The sequence below is a fragment of the Electrona antarctica genome (assembly GCF_951216825.1).
Source record: "Electrona antarctica genome assembly, chromosome: 9".
Classification (NCBI taxonomy): domain Eukaryota; kingdom Metazoa; phylum Chordata; class Actinopteri; order Myctophiformes; family Myctophidae; genus Electrona; species Electrona antarctica.
Genome location: NC_136790.1, coordinates 33,542,294 through 33,560,421, shown reverse-complemented (window position 1 = coordinate 33,560,421; position 18,128 = coordinate 33,542,294). Strand labels below are relative to the sequence as shown.

Sequence of the window (18,128 nt, the reverse complement as noted above, 5' to 3'; positions counted from 1 at the left end):
ATGAAAAAGAAATACTTCCTTCCTCTCCACAAACACGCACAACTTCCTGTCTGACTGAAGAAAGTGTTTCTTTTTGACCCTGAGTTATTAGGATACTAGCCTCAACGGGATCTCTTCTCATCTACTGACGTCTGGTTATTGTTTGGCTGATTGCCCAAACATCTACATTCAGTGAATGGACTAAAACTGGTTCTGAGATAATAAGCATAGGTTTGTTAGCGGCCATTTTCACCGCTGTTCAAGCCCATATATTCAACCCATTTTTAAAAACCACTTTAAATCCTCAAAGAATAAAATAAGAAATCCGGTTGCTATATACACAGCAACATCTAAAATGACACAGATGCTTTCCTGGTTTTAAAGGTATAACAACATATAGGTATAGGCTTTCCTAGTCTTAATGGGTTACATTTGAAATCTCCAAATATGTCAGTAGGTTGAGATCACTGATAGTTTGTATCACAGATACAAGACTTATATCTATATATATATATTGCTTATATCTGTGAATCTCTCTCTCTCTCTGTTAGAACTCAGTATTTGCTGTAGGGCTGTCAATGAATAATCGTTCAAAACTATAGTCAAATATAAAAACAAAAACAAATAAAACGTTCTTACAAGACTGGGCCTCACAGACGGGCTATCTGTTTGAAGTGCAGAAGTGCAGAGTAACTTTAATTGGTCCAAATGATAACGTAGGTCAAGCTGAAACAGGCGATCCCTTTGGTTATGATGGCAGACAAGTTCACAACCAGACCAAAAAATGTATCCTGCTTGGAATTGTCCCTCAAGGGTAAAACTTCCTCATTGTTACATTATGTACCCGTACCTCCATTTTATTTAAACAACGTTGCAAAAGTGTAGGCTTTAATCAGTCTGGCTGAACTAATTGGTTACAATTTCCTGTTTCATGTCAAGGTAAAGATTTTTTTAAATGAATAGCTTTCATTTAAACCACTATATTACTTAACATCAGTCATTCATGTCATCTCGCAAGAGCGTGTTTCTCAGCACCAACCATGGCAAAGAGAGAGAGAGACATGCAGTCTTTAAGTGGACGTTTAAGGCACACTTTTATATTAAAAATAGATGTTTTTGAAATTCTTTTGTTTGTTCATTTGTTTTTATAACAATTATTTGAAACTTATTTTTTCCCGTTTTGACAGCCCTTCTGTTTTGTTACCCCCTGTCACTATGCACCAGTGTGTACCAGTACATGCCACTGCACGCCATGTTTCTTTATTGCAATACTTCCGCAGTTTATTAATATTCACTTATATAATGCTCCAACTGTATTTCTGAGCTGCCATTGTCCACAGTTTAATACACGGTCCTAGTACTGCTAGACACAATACTAGTGGTGTAAGACAGTGCTACAGCACTGAAACATAATGACTCTCTTCCATCCTGTTTGTATTCCAGTTTAAATGTTAACGGGATCAGTACACAGCTTTCACATAAAATGCAACTATAACTGTCAATGTGTGTTTGTGTCATTATTGTAAGATAAACTTTTTTTTAAGTCAATAAACTGGACAATACAGTATATTTTCTCTAAAATAAGAACTAACATTTGGGTTTTATTCTGCCAATGCCAAGCTAGTTATTCATAGTGTCAGAATTTTAACTGTTTTGTGTATTTTTACTCTTGCTCTGTTGTGTTTCAATATTGTTTTATAGAAAATACTGTATAATATTGTCCAGTTTGTTTGCTACTCCAAACATAAATGGTCCTAAATAGCACTAAAAGTAGTTATTTGGCTCTTACTCAGTCATATAAGAACTTATTTTGGAATGATATAACACCATTATTCTCACAGTGCCTTAATGTGATGTATTTATATAGCACATTTAAAAACAACTCATTGTACCAAAGTGCTTAACATGTCATAATTTAAGTAGGCTACAATAGGCCTACAATACAATACAGAAGACAGTCAATAATGAAACAACAGGCAATTAAAACAAAATAATCTAAAATAGAAAGGTGCAGGATCATGTGGGTGGGTTCTTCATTTCTGGAAGAACACTTGCATAGTTATTGACTATTAGAACTATCTAATTACTAGAACATCCACAGGTTGACAATCTAGTAATCCATAAATAGATTTAGAAGATTGTATTGTAGAAATAATGAAATGATAGTTGATGAAAATAACCATAAAGAAATACAAGTAAAGTGTGTACACATTCATGACACAAGTTATGAGACCTGTGCTTAAATAAATACACTTAATTGGACAACACAAGAGACGGTCACGGCCACACAGCCAACTCAAGGTACGGCCACGGAGCCGACTTGGGGACCCAACGCAGCTCCTCCAAGGAAAACAAACAAATTAACGGAGCTGAACGTGAATCCCCCCCACCGCCCACCCCTTTTTTTCCCTCACTGTATATGTTTCTTTTCCCTTTTTACCTCCTTTATGATGAATTCCTGTTCTGTCTATAGAAGTGTCTATTTGTACGTCTCTAAATGTTTTGATGATTTGAACATGGTGGACCCTATTGGAAACAAGTGTAATGCTTAATTGGGTCGTCCACTCACAGTTAACAGCCTTTGTATTGAGTTTGTGCTTGAAATGTACTGTTAATAAATTCTTCAATCAATCAATCAATCAATCAAAATGCAGTTATAGTACGTTGCATTGAATGAAGAGATACCTTTGCAGGCCGCTGGAGGTCGCTGCAGTCTGACGAGAACGCACTCGTCATGATCTCGCTCCTCGACACCGCCTCTCGCGAGGTTTCATTTCGTCCGACATTTGGCGACAGAGCGTGCGCCGTGCAGAGAGAAGCCAGAGCAGAAGAAGACGTTCTGTTTGTGAATATTAAAATCTGTTGAATAAACAGATTTATAAATCGGTAAGAATTCATAACCACAATCACAAAGAAAGCACCGTGTGAAACTCAAAACGTGCAAAATGGAGCTATTATTGGTCCTGAATGATAGACGCCAGGCATCACACAACAATGGAGCTATCAGTTAGCATGCAGCTAAGCTAGCTCGCTGGCTAACGTTAGCCTGTTGTTGTGTTATTATTAACATTGATGTTGTGTTATTGTTGTTTATTGACTGTGTGTTGGTGTGTAGCTGCAGACAGGTGACAGGTTGGATGCTTCCAGCATCAACATGGGTGTCATGTTGCTGCATGCACACAATGCTAGCTAACACGCACACACCACTGCAATTGCACACATACATGCACGCACGGTCACGCACTGCTGTACTTGAAACGCACATATCTTCTTGTAAGTGAATAGTCTCTTGCGTGAATCGATGCTCAAAGACCATTAAAGAATGTATTTAATGTAACTATTTTTTTCCGTGCACAGGAGTTGGGTATTTATTTTTGCACAGAACCGTTATTATGTAGGCCTATTCTAGAGTTGCAATGTCCTCCTTTGACTCCCCATTCATCCAATTTGCTTTTGCGTTTGCGATCTGCTTGTATTAAACAACGTTAATTTCACCAATATTGCAGCTGTATACGCGTATGGCAAGCTTGAATTATCCTCTTTCAATCTGCAAAGCGTTTGTTTCATGATAAATAATTATGAGCTACTTTCTGTCAAGAAATTCCATGCTCTGATATTTTTGGAGTGTTGGAGTTTGGAAGCACTCGTTTTTATTAACGAAACAGGTGGTACGCACAGTCGCACACCGTTCAGTTACTTCGACAAGCACTTCCAAACTCCAACACTTAGAATCAGACAGAATCACCTGCACTGAATTTCTTAACAGAAAGTAGCTCAAAACATAACGTCGTTTAATACAAGCAGATCGCAAAAGATGAATGGGGAGTCAATGGAGGGTATTGCAACTCATTCATCCCATTATAAAAAAAATCTAGAGTTGCAAATTGCAGCTAAGCCACCCCTCTGGTGTTCCTATTCCAAATGTTGACTTTCTTTGTCTTTTCTATTTTTTTAAAAATTACTTAATAATGACATTATTATAACTGCAGTATTAAAAAAAGTGTGATGGTTGAGGTACAGAATGATAGAGAACAGGCAACGCCGGGATCCAACCAGGACGGGACGTTGTAGCCTGGGTTCCAGCCTGAGTTCGTTGCGTTCCGCGGATCTGAAAATGTCACGATCTGCACAACGCAGCGAATCAGGCTGGAAGTTAACCCAGGCTAGGGACGTTGTATTTGGATGTACTATCCAGTGAGTCAGACCCCCCATTAGAGTCCCCTTATGTGTGACATCACACTGTTGGTTATGCATATTGGCTAAGACAGAAATATATTTTTTTCAAATTATTTATGAGTCTTAGCCATCCATTCCATCTCTGGGATAGAGTTGTACATTTGTTGATGGACCCAGCACCCAGGCTGGTTGTCCAGGCGTTTTTCTAAATTGGTTGTCTGCTTTCAGGCTGCAGTTATGTTGAAGATTCCTGTTATTGTTTTGTATTGTCTGACAGGGTGTTGTCGCCGACAGGGAGGCCGATTACATGTGAAGAGAGGTTAGATGTGATGTCTTTGACAGGGGGGGGGTCTCTCTGACTAGGTTATGTTGTATATGACAGGGTGCAGTATGGGTTTTTGCTTTGCGCAATCCTTAAGATATGTTTAATTGCTAATGGATTAAAACTAGATGCTTTCAAATTATAAAATGGTACTTTTAATGCTTTACTTGATTTTATTGCCCTTTTTCAATATTGGTTGATCATGATTGGTGCAGGATGGATTGGATTGGCTGTTACTTAAAACAGATGATATCGACTATGATTGGCTGCTGTAAAACATGCCTTGAATGTTGTACAGTAGGTGCTGTGCTGTGAGCTGCTATGTGGATTCCATGGTGTTTGTAACATTGCTGTGTTGATGTTTCTCTCTCCACCGCTGACCTCAGAGCCGTTGGTTGGAAGTCAGATGCTGAACTGAACTTCCACCGTTCTATATTACAAGCTGGGGAGTGTCTGTCTGCTCTGCGGTATGCTCTGCTGCTCTCATTGTTGGCTGCATCTCTGGGTTTTGGCCTGCTTGGTGTATGATCATATAGTGTTGGCAGACGTCAGTCTGTAGTCTGACGTTGAGTACCATTAGGGGCACTGCTGTGCAAAATGATGCCCTATGGGTCATCTGCGGGTAGTTTTTAAATCACGGATCATCCAAATGGATGGTGGTTTGATTCCTGTTCAGAAACACAATCTGTGTTCGAGTCAGTTGAGCAGTTCTTAAAAGCTTTGTCTCAGGTAAATGGATTCCAGATTCTGAGGTCTTGATATTGCTGTGTGAGTCAAGAATGATAAAAGTCTTAAAATGTGTTTTAAGACATGTCTTCAATAATGTTTAGCTTGGGTTATGTAATGTTTAAGCTGTAAATCAATGTTTAATCTGCACTGTTGAGCTGTCCCAAACAGTTGTTTAATGCAGACAATGGTGGATTATTATTACATGGAATTCTTTGCTCTGAATGCCTGCCTGACTCCTAGTATGGTTTTCCTGTGTAGGACTGTTACATTAAAGACCTATTGGAGTGGAAATGTTGGGGAATTGTATTCACTGTGCTCTCATCACACAGGTTGTGGACGTTGACAATAGCCAGGCAAAACCAATAAATTGTCAGGATCTGCTATTCTATTCATTAACGGTATTTACCCTGGAAGTGTAACATCATGCCATCCTAATTTAGGACAGATGTCTCGTCTCGTGTCTGATGATGTGACTAAGCAAAAATGTTTCTTATCATTGGATTGGATTGGTTACTTGTTTGGTGCTTTTAGAACGTGTTTCAGCCAAGCAGATTATAGTGTTGTGAACATTGATTTGAAATATGTTCAGTGTTGTGAACTGAAGTTGATTTGAATTATATTTTAGTGTTGTGAACTGAAGTTGATTTGAATTGAAACTTTGAAACTTTGAAAGTTTCCCCCATAAAAGAATGCATTCCTCAAACTTGATTTAAAGACTGCAGACCTCTCTTGCACCGTGGTTGGTGCTGAGAAACATGCTCTCCTGTGAGATCAGTAATGGTTAAATAAAAGCCCAGGGCCCCATCATTCAACAGAATGATGCTCAAACCTTGTCACATACTGTGATAAACATGGATCAAAGTATTCCTTGATATGATGCAGGACTGAGTAGTGTAGCCTTTCCTTTGTAATGGTTTTAATTTCAATACAGTTAAGGCTCACAATAATATAGAGAAATGTGACAAGGAAGATAACTGAGTGCAAATTACCCTCTTCATCTTTGGTCAAGTCTAGCTGTGAACTGTCTGCCATTGCCATCTCCTGTTTCAATTTGACCTACATTATCATTTTGAATCGATTAAAAGTGATGTGTGACTGTGTTGTGTGCATGCAGGGCAGAGTTTTACAAAATCGGAGGGTTGTCTGCAGATTGCGGAACATTGATTTAAAACATGTGATGTTAGGGTTGTGATTGTGAATGTTGATTTGAAATATTATGTTTCAATGTGGTCAACTGATATTGGTTAGAAACATGGTAATAATGTGGTGTCGATCTGACATTGATGGTTTGAAATATGAAACATATTTTACTACTGGTGTAAAATTTCATTCATTTTTGTAGTACAATTTGTTGGAATTGGTCATTCAAATATAGGGTTCACACACTGACCTCACTATCCTGTCCATGGTGACTTTATTTTGGAATCTCGTGGGTTTGATTGGTTATCTACAAGTGAAGAAAACTGAAAACACTATTTATGACAACACGACATACACAGACACAATTTCATGTCCTGTTTCAATGACAACATTGCTGAGCTGTGTGTATTGTGCATGCATCCAAACACAGACCAGCCTCCTGTGTGAAATGTATCAAGATTAACAACAGTAAAGTTATGCCTGATTGACACACTGCAACATGTTGTGAGCTTGTTGATCGGCTATTTTTGGTGAGTGACAACAGCGTGCAACTAAGTATAAATTAGCATTCATGTTCAATTCCTGGACCAGCAACAATCACCCAGTAGTTAGGAAAGCTGCATCGCTATCGCCCCCCTTCGCTGTAGCTCCAGCACACAATCGCCTAGCAGTGCACTTAAGATTAATTGGGGGTGCCGGGCAAAACTGATGTCTGCTAAAAACTGGTAAAATCGTGTTCAACAGTTTTTCAGTAAAGGTTTTTTTGACAGCCTATGTGGAATTTGCCTTGAGCTACAACAAAGGGGGAGCTCACAGATGGGGTAATCTGTGGTAGAGTCTTCTTTTCCGGCTAGTTCCCATCTATGGGGTCGCCACAGCAGATCATCTGTTTCCATCTGCTTCTATTCTCTGCGTCTTCCTCGGTCACTCCAGCCAATTGCATGTCCTCTCACCGCATTCTTAAACCTCCTCTTAGGCCTTCCTCTTCTCCACTTGCCTGGCAGCGCCAGCTCCTTCAGCATCTTTCTCCCAATGTACCCTGCCTCATCCCTTCTCTGCACATGTCCAAATCATCTCGACCTCGCTTCTTCTTTCTTGCTTTATCCCCAAACCTTCTAACCTGTAATAATGTAGTCATGTCTGATGCTGATCTTGTTTCTCTATTACATCCTCAGCGTTCCACTATCCTGTGTCCTCCCTCTCATTCACGCACGCTAGGGCTGTCACCATTACAAAATAATTGCCATTCAATTAATTGCGATTAATGATTTTATTGTGTTTGACGTCAAACACTGGAAAATATGAGTACAAAAATACATTATTTTTGGCTTTTAGGCTTTGTAAACAAGTCACACAAGGCAGATATGAACGATTGAATGCCTTTGTTACAGACTTGAGGTCCATAGAATAACATACAAAACACAAAATTCAACATCCAATAAAAGCAGTCCAAATGTACATGTTAGGCATTTGTGACAGTTATAAATAAAGGCTTTAAGCCAATGACTTCTAAGGCTAGAGGAGTATCTAGTGCAACTCTTGACAGGGTTATTTATACTGACGATGTTGCTATTTACATACTCATCCATCATATGATAAATAACATACATATTTAATAAAATTGCTTTTATACTTAAATAATAAGAACTATAACATCGCTACACACCAATATTGAGCTTGTAGATATGCTAATAATGCTTTTAACACTATTTTTTTTTAAATGATTACTATTATCTCAAATAACTGATATGGCAATTATCATGTAATAATAATAATAATAGTTCTGTATGAAGCTCATACAAGCAACTTTTCCTCTTGGCTGGGCACTATGAGTTTGGCCGCTCAAGTGGGAGACCCCAGTTTGACTTCCTGGTAAAACAATGGAACTCATGGATTTCAGCTTTTATTAAAATGTTTCACATGGTGGACCTCTTGACATTTTGGAGTTGAATAAAGGTTGGGACTGTTGAGTTCTAATTCTTGCTTTTCCAACTTAGAAGTCTTGTCCGTGTTTATTGTTTATTTCTGCTCGTTTAGTAAAACCAAAAAGAAAAGAATCCTGCATAATTGTGTTCAGTGTTTTTTTTTGTATTGCCGTGTGTCAGGCTGTGACCCTCTAGCGCTGCTGTCAAACTGCTGCACAATGGATCAGTACTATGTTTATATGGAGCAAGTGATTATGCATATGCACTGCTATGAAACATGACATTTCTTAAACGGCACTTCATGAATTAGATTTATTTGAAAAGGTACGGTTAAAGTTTTGCATCTGATTTTAGGTTTAATGTGTTGAACTTGTTTAATGTGTGGGAGATGAGCGTCACAATACTTCCAAGAACCAGTAGCTTTATATTGACTGCAGCGAATGCTTGAATGCAACTGTCTGTTCTAAAACAAGTTATATTAACTAAACAGAATGAAGGTAGGTCACACCTGAAAGAACACAAGAAAATAAGAGTGCACTTTTCTCTTAAACCTTTCTCTTCACTCCTTTCTTCCCCCATCTCTCCTTTCTCCTCTTGTCTTTCTCTCTTCTCTGACGGTACCCTCCTGCTCTCTCCCCCAGGTGCTTTCTGGTTGGGTGATGGCGGTAGTGATTCGTCTTCAGGGCCTGCCCATGGTGGCAGGTACCATGGACATCAGACACTTCTTCTCGGGTCTGACGATCCCCGACGGGGGGGTCCACATCGTGGGCGGGGAGCAGGGCGAGGCCTTCATCGTGTTCGGTACCGATGAAGACGCTCGGCTGGGGATGATGCGTACGGGCGGCGCCATCAAGAACTCCAAGGTGTCGCTATTGCTAAGCAGCAAGACAGAGATGCAGAACATGATCGAACTCAGCCGCCGCCGGTTCGAGTCTGGGGCCACCGCTGCCGCGGCGGAGACGGCTGCCGCCGCCGCTCCTGCGATCTCTGCCGGCAACGGGAGCCGTCAGGGAGGTCCGGCCCAGGTCCAGGGAGGAGGGGGAAGTGGGGGGAGGGGTGGTAGCCATAGCCAAACTAGCCATAGTAACCAGGGTTTCAGTAATGTCCAAGCATCGGTGAGCCAGGCAAACGTTGCTCACGAGCACCAGGGAAGCAAACCGTCAGTCAGCCTGGTCAACATGATGCCCAGGTTCAGTAACACCCACTCCACCGGTCCACCCCCAATCCCCCCGCTACCCAGCATTCCCTCCATGCCACCCATCACCAGCCTTCCCTCCATGGCCGGACCCCCCCCAGGCTCCACCCTCCCGCCCGTACCCACTGTTTCCTCCCTCTCCCAGGGACATCACCAACACCACGGTCACCATGTCCCGCCCATGTCCCACCTCCACCAACATATGTCCTCCATGCCCCCCTTCAACCCCAACCTGCCCCCTCCGGCAGGCCTAGGCTCCGGTCTCCCTCTGGGAACCCCCGGCCCCATGCTCTTCAACCCCCTGAACCACCTGAACCCCCTGGCCTCTCTGGGCCTCCAGGCTCACATGAAGGCAGCCGCTGCCGCCGCAGCCGCCTCTGCTGCAGCCGCAGCCGGCCCAATCAATCCCGACGAGGTGTTTGTTTTGCTGCAGAACCTGCCGTTCACCTGCTCCGAGGGCGACATCAGGGAGTTCTTTAGGGGGCTGGCGGTAGATGGGGTACGGTTGATAAGAGAGTACGGTAATCAGGGCCGGCCGAGTGGCAAGGCCATCGTGAAGTTCTACTCCCGTCCGGACTGTTTCGAGGCTGTCAAGAGGGGCGGCGCGATGATGGGGCAAAGATTCATTGAAATCATGCCGGCAACCGAGAGACAGTGGGCAAGCCTCGATAGCAATGCCATGACAACGCCAACAGGCCCTGCCTCTCACAGTAACAGCAACATCAACTTAAAGCAGAACAACAACCAATCTCAGGATCAACATCGTGGTCGTGGTAACGCCACTAGCTCTGGGGTTGGAGGGGGGGGAGGAGACGGGCGGGAGCAGCGGGCAAGATCGCGTTCTCCTTTCCGCAAGGAACTGTGCGTCTATCTGAAGGGACTTCCCTATGAGGTGCAGAAGAAGCAGATCCAGGAGTTCTTTAAGACCCTGGATATCGTGGAGGAGAGCATCTACATCGCCTACGGTCCCCAGGGACGTGCCACTGGGGAGGGCTTCCTGGAGTTCAGGGTGGAGCAGGACTACAAAACCGCACTCGGGTCACACATGCAGTACATGGGCAGCCGCTTCATCCAGGTCCACCCCATCAGCAAGAAGGGCATGTTGGAGAAAATCGACTCCATCCGTAAACGCTCCTCACCGGGTGACGGGAAGCAGCAGCAGCAGCAGGACGGACCCAAACCCCCCAGAAACTGTGCTCACATCACCAACATCCCGTACAACGTGTCCAGGAAGGACGCCCGCAGCTTCCTGGAGGGTGTGGGGATCTACGAGGACAGCCTGAAGATTCTGACGGATACCCACGGCAACGGGCTGGGCCAGGCGGTGTTCCAGCTGCGGACGGAGGACGACGGCCGGAAGGCGGAGCGCCTTCATCGGCAGAAACTGAATGGGCGAGACGCCTTTGTCCACCTGGTGACATACGAACAGATGAAGGAGATCGAGAGGAACCCTCCCCCTCAGAGCAAACGAGGCCAGCAGAGAAACAGCCAGCCAGACCAGAGTCACGGACAGAACCAGATCCAGAACCCAACAGGACAGAACCAGAACCAGCTGGCCCCGCAGCCTCCCATGAGTCCCATCAACCCCTTTGCTGCCATGACGGGGGAGGAGTTACACTTCCTTCGCAGCACCATGGGAAACCTCAACAGCCCCGGCCCGTTCCTCTCTCCTTTCTCAGCACCAGGCAGTGGGCTAGCGGGCCCGCCCCCTCTGCCCGCACTGGCTGCCACCCTGGGAGGAGACTTGGGTGGGCTGGGAATGCCCCCCTCTCTAGTGGCTGGTCTACCAGGGGGTCCGCTCCTGGAGCCTCCGACCTTCAGACCAGGCTTCGGCGCACCCTTCGGCCAGGAGAGCCTACGAGGCCTCATGCCCTTCAACCCCACAGACAGAAAAGGAGGGGGAGGAGGACAGAACCGAGTAGGCGGAGGAGGGGCTAATGCAAACCAGGTTCGGCCAGTGGGCGGGGCCAACCAACAGCCAAATAACCCCGGCAACCCTGGCAATAACCCCGGAAATCAGCGTGGCAACGGAGCGGGCAACGGACCGGGAAACCTGGCAGGCGGCGGGCCGTTCATCGTGAAGCTGCAGAACATGCCCTTCACCGTGACGGCGGATGAGATCCTGGACTTCTTCTACGGATACCAGGTCCTGCCGGGCTCTGTCCTCCTCCAGACCAGCGAGAAAGGCCATCCCACCGGTGAGGCCATGGTGGCTTTCCAGGCCCAACAGGAGGCTGCCGCAGCGGTCTTGGAACTGAATGACAGACCGATCGGCGCACGCAAGGTCAAGATCAGTCTGGGTTAGAGAGGACAGAACCCAAACCTAGAGACCCCAACATGGTACCACACCCCAATGGGTCTGAGGCAGAGTGGGCTTTTTAGTTAGTACTCCCCAGTCCTACACAGACCCAAACCTCAAGATCACATCAACTATTTAGATGAACTAAACCTATTGATCAAAGCAACACGAGATGGACATCAGACTGGGTTCAGGCACATGCAGACATAACTATCCAATCCAACCCATCTGTTTGCAACCTCAAACCAGTTACCAACTTCAACATGAAAACAAAGTTCAAACCAAACTGACCAATGAGACTGCCCCTGCCATCTGCGCTAAACTCTTTTTTTTTTAGTTTTTCCTCATCCGTTAGTAATAATCAAATGCTTTAATCGTGATTATGTATTGATACTGTGACAGGAATGTTTGAGCTTTCCTATTGGTCTACATCTAACTGTTTCCATAATAATGTTGCTTTTCATCCAATCACGTCCAGGAGCTGAAGATTGCTGAAAGTGATAATTACCTTTTGATATGGTAATGTGGTGGTTGATAAGCATTGTTGCTGTGGTATAACATTGATGAAAAGCTCTTTTCCCGTGCTGACATTTTTGATGTGTTGCTCTGCTAACATCTGTTGTTGCTTTGGTAAATCAGCTGACACTACGTTATGGTTAAAACGTTGGTATAATGCTCTGTTGCCATGGTAAGACATGAACTTTTGTTTTGGAAATCTTCCATGTTTCTTTGTTGCTATGGTAAAACTGTTTTCATGAAGCTGTGTTGCTATGGTAAACTCTTGGACAATGCTCTGTTGAAATGGTTACACGTTGACAACAATGCTTTGTTGCTAAGGAAATTGACTCTTCTTTTTGTTGTTGCTATGAAAAATATTTGAAGCTATGTTGCTATGGCAAATGTGGACTATATGATGCTGTTACCATAGTAACGCATGTTGTTGACATGTTGTGGTGTGTGTGTGTGTGTATGAAGTGGGGCTGGACTGATGGAGTGAGTGTGCCAGGCATGTTTTAATGTTTTCTATCTCATTGTTGCTTTTCTACACATTGGACAAAACCCTCACATGCTCAGTAGATGTGTGGACTATCACAGCTGCCATTGGCCTGATGATGATGATGTCTAATGCAAGTTTTCCTTTCAGCGCTGTGAGCTGTTTCTTTTTCTGTTTTTATTAGCTAGATGTCTTTACGAGTTTGATTGTGTTGAATATAGCTGTCTGTACATACACGGGCTCTGTCTGAGTCAATAAAATGTCATTACTGATGGAAGTCCACTTTGATCTGCTGTGCTATTGTCTCTGTTGTTCTAGTGGCTGTTTTACTGCATGTTACAGATTATTTCTGCTATACAAAGTGACTGCTAGGCTAAATTAAAACCATAGCCTCTGGGAGCTTTATAGGTTTACATTGAACCTGCTGATGTTGAGTGCAGATTCATTCAGAATGGCTGGAGGTCTGAGATGCTAAAGTTGTTGGTTTGTCAGTTTAACAGACCTTGTGAACATTTTTTCAAGTGTGGCAGCACTAGCATAACGGCTAAGCTGACACTGATTGGTTGGCTGTATCCCTGACAACTTCTCAACTAGACAAATATTGCTCGACTTTCCATCTGGGCATGATATATTGGCTCTTAACTCCCTCCATTGAAGGTGATGTCCAACAGCCGCAGCTGAACACTGCAGTAAATATGAATAGATTTAACATGGTATTATAAAGCAGCAACAGTTACTGATTTAAATGACTGCTGCACTCTAGAGTCAATCTGTACCCTGTGCTCAATAGTACCAGTAGTAGCTGAACAAGTTATATTAATTTGTAGATTTGATAGAATAGATGATAGAACTGAGGTCAGCCTAGCACTGTTGATAGAACTGAGGTTAGGTGAGCACTGATGATAGAACTGAGGTTAGGTTATTTTGCGTGGTGTCTTATGACTAAACTTTAGGCATTTTCTATTTATAATAGTGAAAATAGCCGGTCACAACTCGTCTCTGTATATTGGCTATTTTCACTATTTTAAATAGTTTTTTAAAAATAATAAGAGGCCCGCACACTGTCAGACACCCAAAAAATGTTGCTCTTTCTTAGGTCAACGTTTCAGTTGCTTAGACCTTCATCGGGACAGATGAAGCTTTTTGAGGTGTGTTTCAGCCTTTTGCTATAAAGTTATCCTTTTGCGGTGTGCATCGGCCTTTTGCTATAAAGTTTGTTCTCTCCCAAAAATAATAAAATAAAATGCCTAATGAGATACAGTAAATCATAAGACACTGTGTAAAAATAGAGCCCTCAATGGACTGAATGAAGGTGTCTGTGCCTGACAGTGGTTTCTTACTTATACTAAAATGTAGGCCACAGAATTACATTCTACTTTGAATGTTTCTGATATGTCATTGTTCATGTCTTGTAACAATATAAAATACTTGTTTACCTTTCAAAATGCTTTGTTCTGCTCAGTGGTCACTGGTCAAGTGGAAGTCATAAAATAGAAACATGCAGGTATGTTCAAATGGATGGCAGTCCACCAGGAGGTGCTGGTGGAACGGTGTGTTAATTTAATGATAGCCATGCAGCATTCCTGAGTGTACACAGCTAGCAGCAATGTGTGGAGGAGCTGCTCTATGTTCAGCTACGACAGATGTATAATCATCTTTGTGTGTGTGTGTGTGTGTGTGTGTGTGTGTGTGTGTGTGTGTGTGTGTGTGTGTGTGTGTGTGTGTGTGTGTGTGTGTGTGTGTGTGTGTGTGTGTGTGTGTGTGTGTGTGTGTGTGTGTGTGTGTGTGAGAGACTAGTTAGTGTCAAATGTTGTTATATGTAAATCTATCAATCAAATGTCCCCCCAATTAGAGTAGAATGTGATAAATAGAATTTGTGAGGACCTCAAATGATTGGTTGTTTTAAAACGTTTTAATCTTTACAGTTAGGCTTACAATTTGGAAAAGATTCCGGTGGGGTTAGGATTAGACATGTAGAGTTTAGGTTTAAATTGAGTATTTTTTCACTTAGTTGTCACACAGAAAAATTGCCAAATTTTCAATTTCTCACACATTGTGAGCTTGTCTTTGATCATTTTCAGGTATTTTCAAAAGCTGTCCTAAAATGTTTTCCTCACAAGTGTATGTGTGTGTGTGTGTGTGTGTGTGTGTGTGTGTGTGTGTGTGTGTGTGTGTGTGTGTGTGTACACCATTCAGGTGTCTGTCTACATATAAATAAGCTTTGTTTTTCCCCATCAACTTACTACCAGCACAGAAAGACATTTCACCTGCTTGCAAGTGCATCTTACTAGAATAAATACAGCTCATAGAATATAAAGTTGTTCCAGTTCATTGCAGTTATGTATGACTGACCAAAGCAAAGGTACAGCTCTGGGACTTCATCGTTTTAACAGGTGTGTGGACAACGATGGCTGACAGACAGAGACCTGGTCTGACAGAGTTTAAAGGTGCTGAATGTGCCATTTTGGTTTTCTTCAAACATAATTAAAAGGTTAAAGCTCTATATTGTGATAGTAATCATTGCTATATAGTGTTTGTTCAGTAGTAGTAGTGGTCTCTCCAGATCTTAACAGAAAATACATCAGGTGGGTCACCAGTTTCATCCAAATCACTAGAACATAAAAGAATAAGTAAGCATACAAAATTGGAATTGGGACACTAACATTGAAACTGATAAATGGTAGCTTAAAATCTATAGTCTCCAGTTTTGTCTGCTTATTTTTTGTCACTTCCAATTTCACTTGTTTATCCTGTATTTCTAACATTGGATGAAATGCGTATCCTGACCTGAAAATGTGTTTTCAGTGTACTGAATACTTAAGAGACGGAAACCCGTTTTACATACTAAACAAACACTATCACTGATTACTATCACAGTATAGAGCTATTTAACACTGATCCAGAAAAATCACTTACACGGCTTTCATCAGTGTTAATATTATATCAATACATTTATAAAGATGGATTGGTAGTATAGTATGCATGACACAACAGGACATACAGGTGGACTAGCGATACAACTAATAGTCAGGGTATATTAATAAAACCTGGGAATACATTTCTTACCAATAAGTTTCTTCATCAATGTGTTTGTAAAGGTGTCTACTAACATATCCCACATTGGTTTATATTCAACCACCCTAGGGGAATTTTTGACAGCTGCTGAAAGTTGGGGTACCATACAACCATTAGCAACCATAAGGCAAAATGTTCTAAATTTCATTATGCTTTAAGTAGAATGTGACGTGTCAAACTAGGGGGTTGTCGTCATTCTGAATCCATTCCAACATTTTGCCATATATTGGCTGTTGTATGGTACCCCAACTGTCAGCAGCTGTCAAAAATTCCCCTAGGGTGGTTGAATATAAACCAATGTGGGATATGATGTTAGACACCTTTACAAACACATTGGTGAAGAAAATTCTTGGTAAGAAATGTATTCCCAGATTTGACTGGTAATACTGATAATATTCCCTAAAATAAATGTTATAACATTGTGTAGACTGCTCTAGCCATCTGCACTTGTACTGAGTGAGTTAGTGTCACTATCATTGTGCCATGTATTCATGCTCATATATGATGAGCATACATCTAGTGTCAAGAATAATACTGTATATAGGCTATTGTTGCTTTTTTAATTGAATACTTTATTTACAGTTTGCAAATACCAAAGTGGTATGATTATACAAAAGGATAACACAAAAATCCCTAAGGGGTGTGGTTTCCATTGTGGTGCTGTTCTCCATATCTCCATATTTCAACCTTTCTTTGCTTTTTGTAAATGAATGCCCTCGTGTGACACTGTCACACAAAAGTAGCAAAAATAGCAGATCTATTTTATAATACGTCTGCATGGCCTTTATAAATATTGAATCAATGAGAAGTATTAAGAGTTTGTGACTGGTATTAGATCCAATGGAACACAGGATCTTTTCCCCCTAAAATTGGACAATACAAGGTTTCCACACAATGATATATATAGTCAACAACCTGTCAACAGTGAAACATTTACAGCAGTTAAGCAGGCAACTGTCATGGTACTTTAGTGTAGGCTACTGTAGCCTACATCCCAGTTCTTCATGTGCAAATATGCTGGAGTAACGCAGGAGTCAGTAATCCAGACAATCCAAGAACAGAACAAGAGCGTATGGAGGTTTGGTTGTGGAGCAGTGATGCTTAATACTGGCACAAAGGACTGTCCATGTGACGTCACTGTTTTGTACCGGTGTAAGATCCCAAAATATACCCCCGGGCAAACTATACCCATGCTTATAGTTGTCGGTCGTCACAAGTCCCACGACTGAACATAATTTGACATTGTTCTATTTGTTTAGGAAATTCCACTGGTGTGGAGGGCTCCTTTCACAAATGACAGATTGGGACGACGTGACAAAAAAATGTACAGTCATCAGATGACTTTGCTTTAATCCCTGTGGAGTAGACCCAGGGTTAATGGATGGATGCTGTTTCACAAATTCACAGATTAACAAATTCACCTCCGATTAGGATTTGGCTTCACAAGACATTTCTATCATCATGAGGATGTTGTATTGTTGCTTTATATTTTATGCAGGATGAGAGCTATATTTGTTCTGGTAAGATGTGTAAGGAGGTGAAATGAGTAGTTTGACAAGGAGAAGACAAAGGGCCTGGAAGAAATAGTTGTCTGTGTTTCCATGGTGATCAGTGTGTTTGTTTCATGACCTCTGACCCCTGCTGATCTGGCAATCATGTTGCTGTCAATGGCAGTGCTCTGTGATTGGCTCTGTTGATTCTGCTGAACACCTATAAACACGGAGAGAGGCGTGTCCAGGTGGTAAGTAGTGCTGAATAGACTTGAGTGGTATGCAAAGTAAATACATACATTGCAGCAAACTGACGTGGTTAAGTTAACCGAGTCTATGAGAAGTTAAACGAATACTTCATCCCTAAAAATATCAATCTGTGAATTCATGGAGAATGTTTGTTTGTTTTGCATTCCTTCACGGAAACAGAATACTTGATGAATTGAAGAAAATAGTGATCCAGGATTAATAATGGCAAAACTATAGTAAAACATCCTTATAAACTCCCAACACAGTTCTCACTAGAAAGAGAAAAAGGTAAAGATATACCGAAGCAATGTGCTGCTCTTTGGTACAATTGGATGATAAAGTTACATTAACCACTTTAACCCTTGCATCCCTATTCTGGTGGGAACATTAGCTCACAGTAGCAGATCTACAGGCTCACAATGCGTCTGCGACACAGTGAGCGTGTAATTTGCCATTGTTGGCGAATAGGTATTGTGTACAGGGAGAAAAGAACTGAGCCAAAGTTCAAGTTTACAAAGTATTGAGGGTTTAAGTGGTTAAATGTATGAAAACACA

The 18,128-nt window shown here is 42.2% G+C and overlaps 2 protein-coding genes across 2 annotated transcripts in view; both read left to right on the top strand.

The window, feature by feature from the left end:
• The window catches only part of nfs1 (NFS1 cysteine desulfurase), an 8,952-nt gene extending 7,471 nt beyond the window's left edge, over positions 1-1,481 (top strand). The window contains exon 13 of the mRNA XM_079511070.1: positions 1-1,481. This exon is cut by the window's left edge and continues 95 nt beyond it. The gene's annotated coding sequence lies outside the window, so the exon portion shown is untranslated.
• Positions 1,482-2,703: 1,222 nt separating this feature from the next.
• rbm12 (RNA binding motif protein 12) lies at positions 2,704-13,047 on the top strand. Its single transcript, XM_079511056.1, has 2 exons — positions 2,704-2,865; positions 8,913-13,047. The coding sequence occupies exon 2, from the start codon at positions 8,931-8,933 to the stop codon at positions 11,769-11,771; it is 2,841 nt and encodes a 946-aa protein (XP_079367182.1). The 5' UTR covers positions 2,704-2,865; positions 8,913-8,930; the 3' UTR covers positions 11,772-13,047.
• The last annotated feature ends 5,081 nt before the right edge of the window (positions 13,048-18,128 follow it).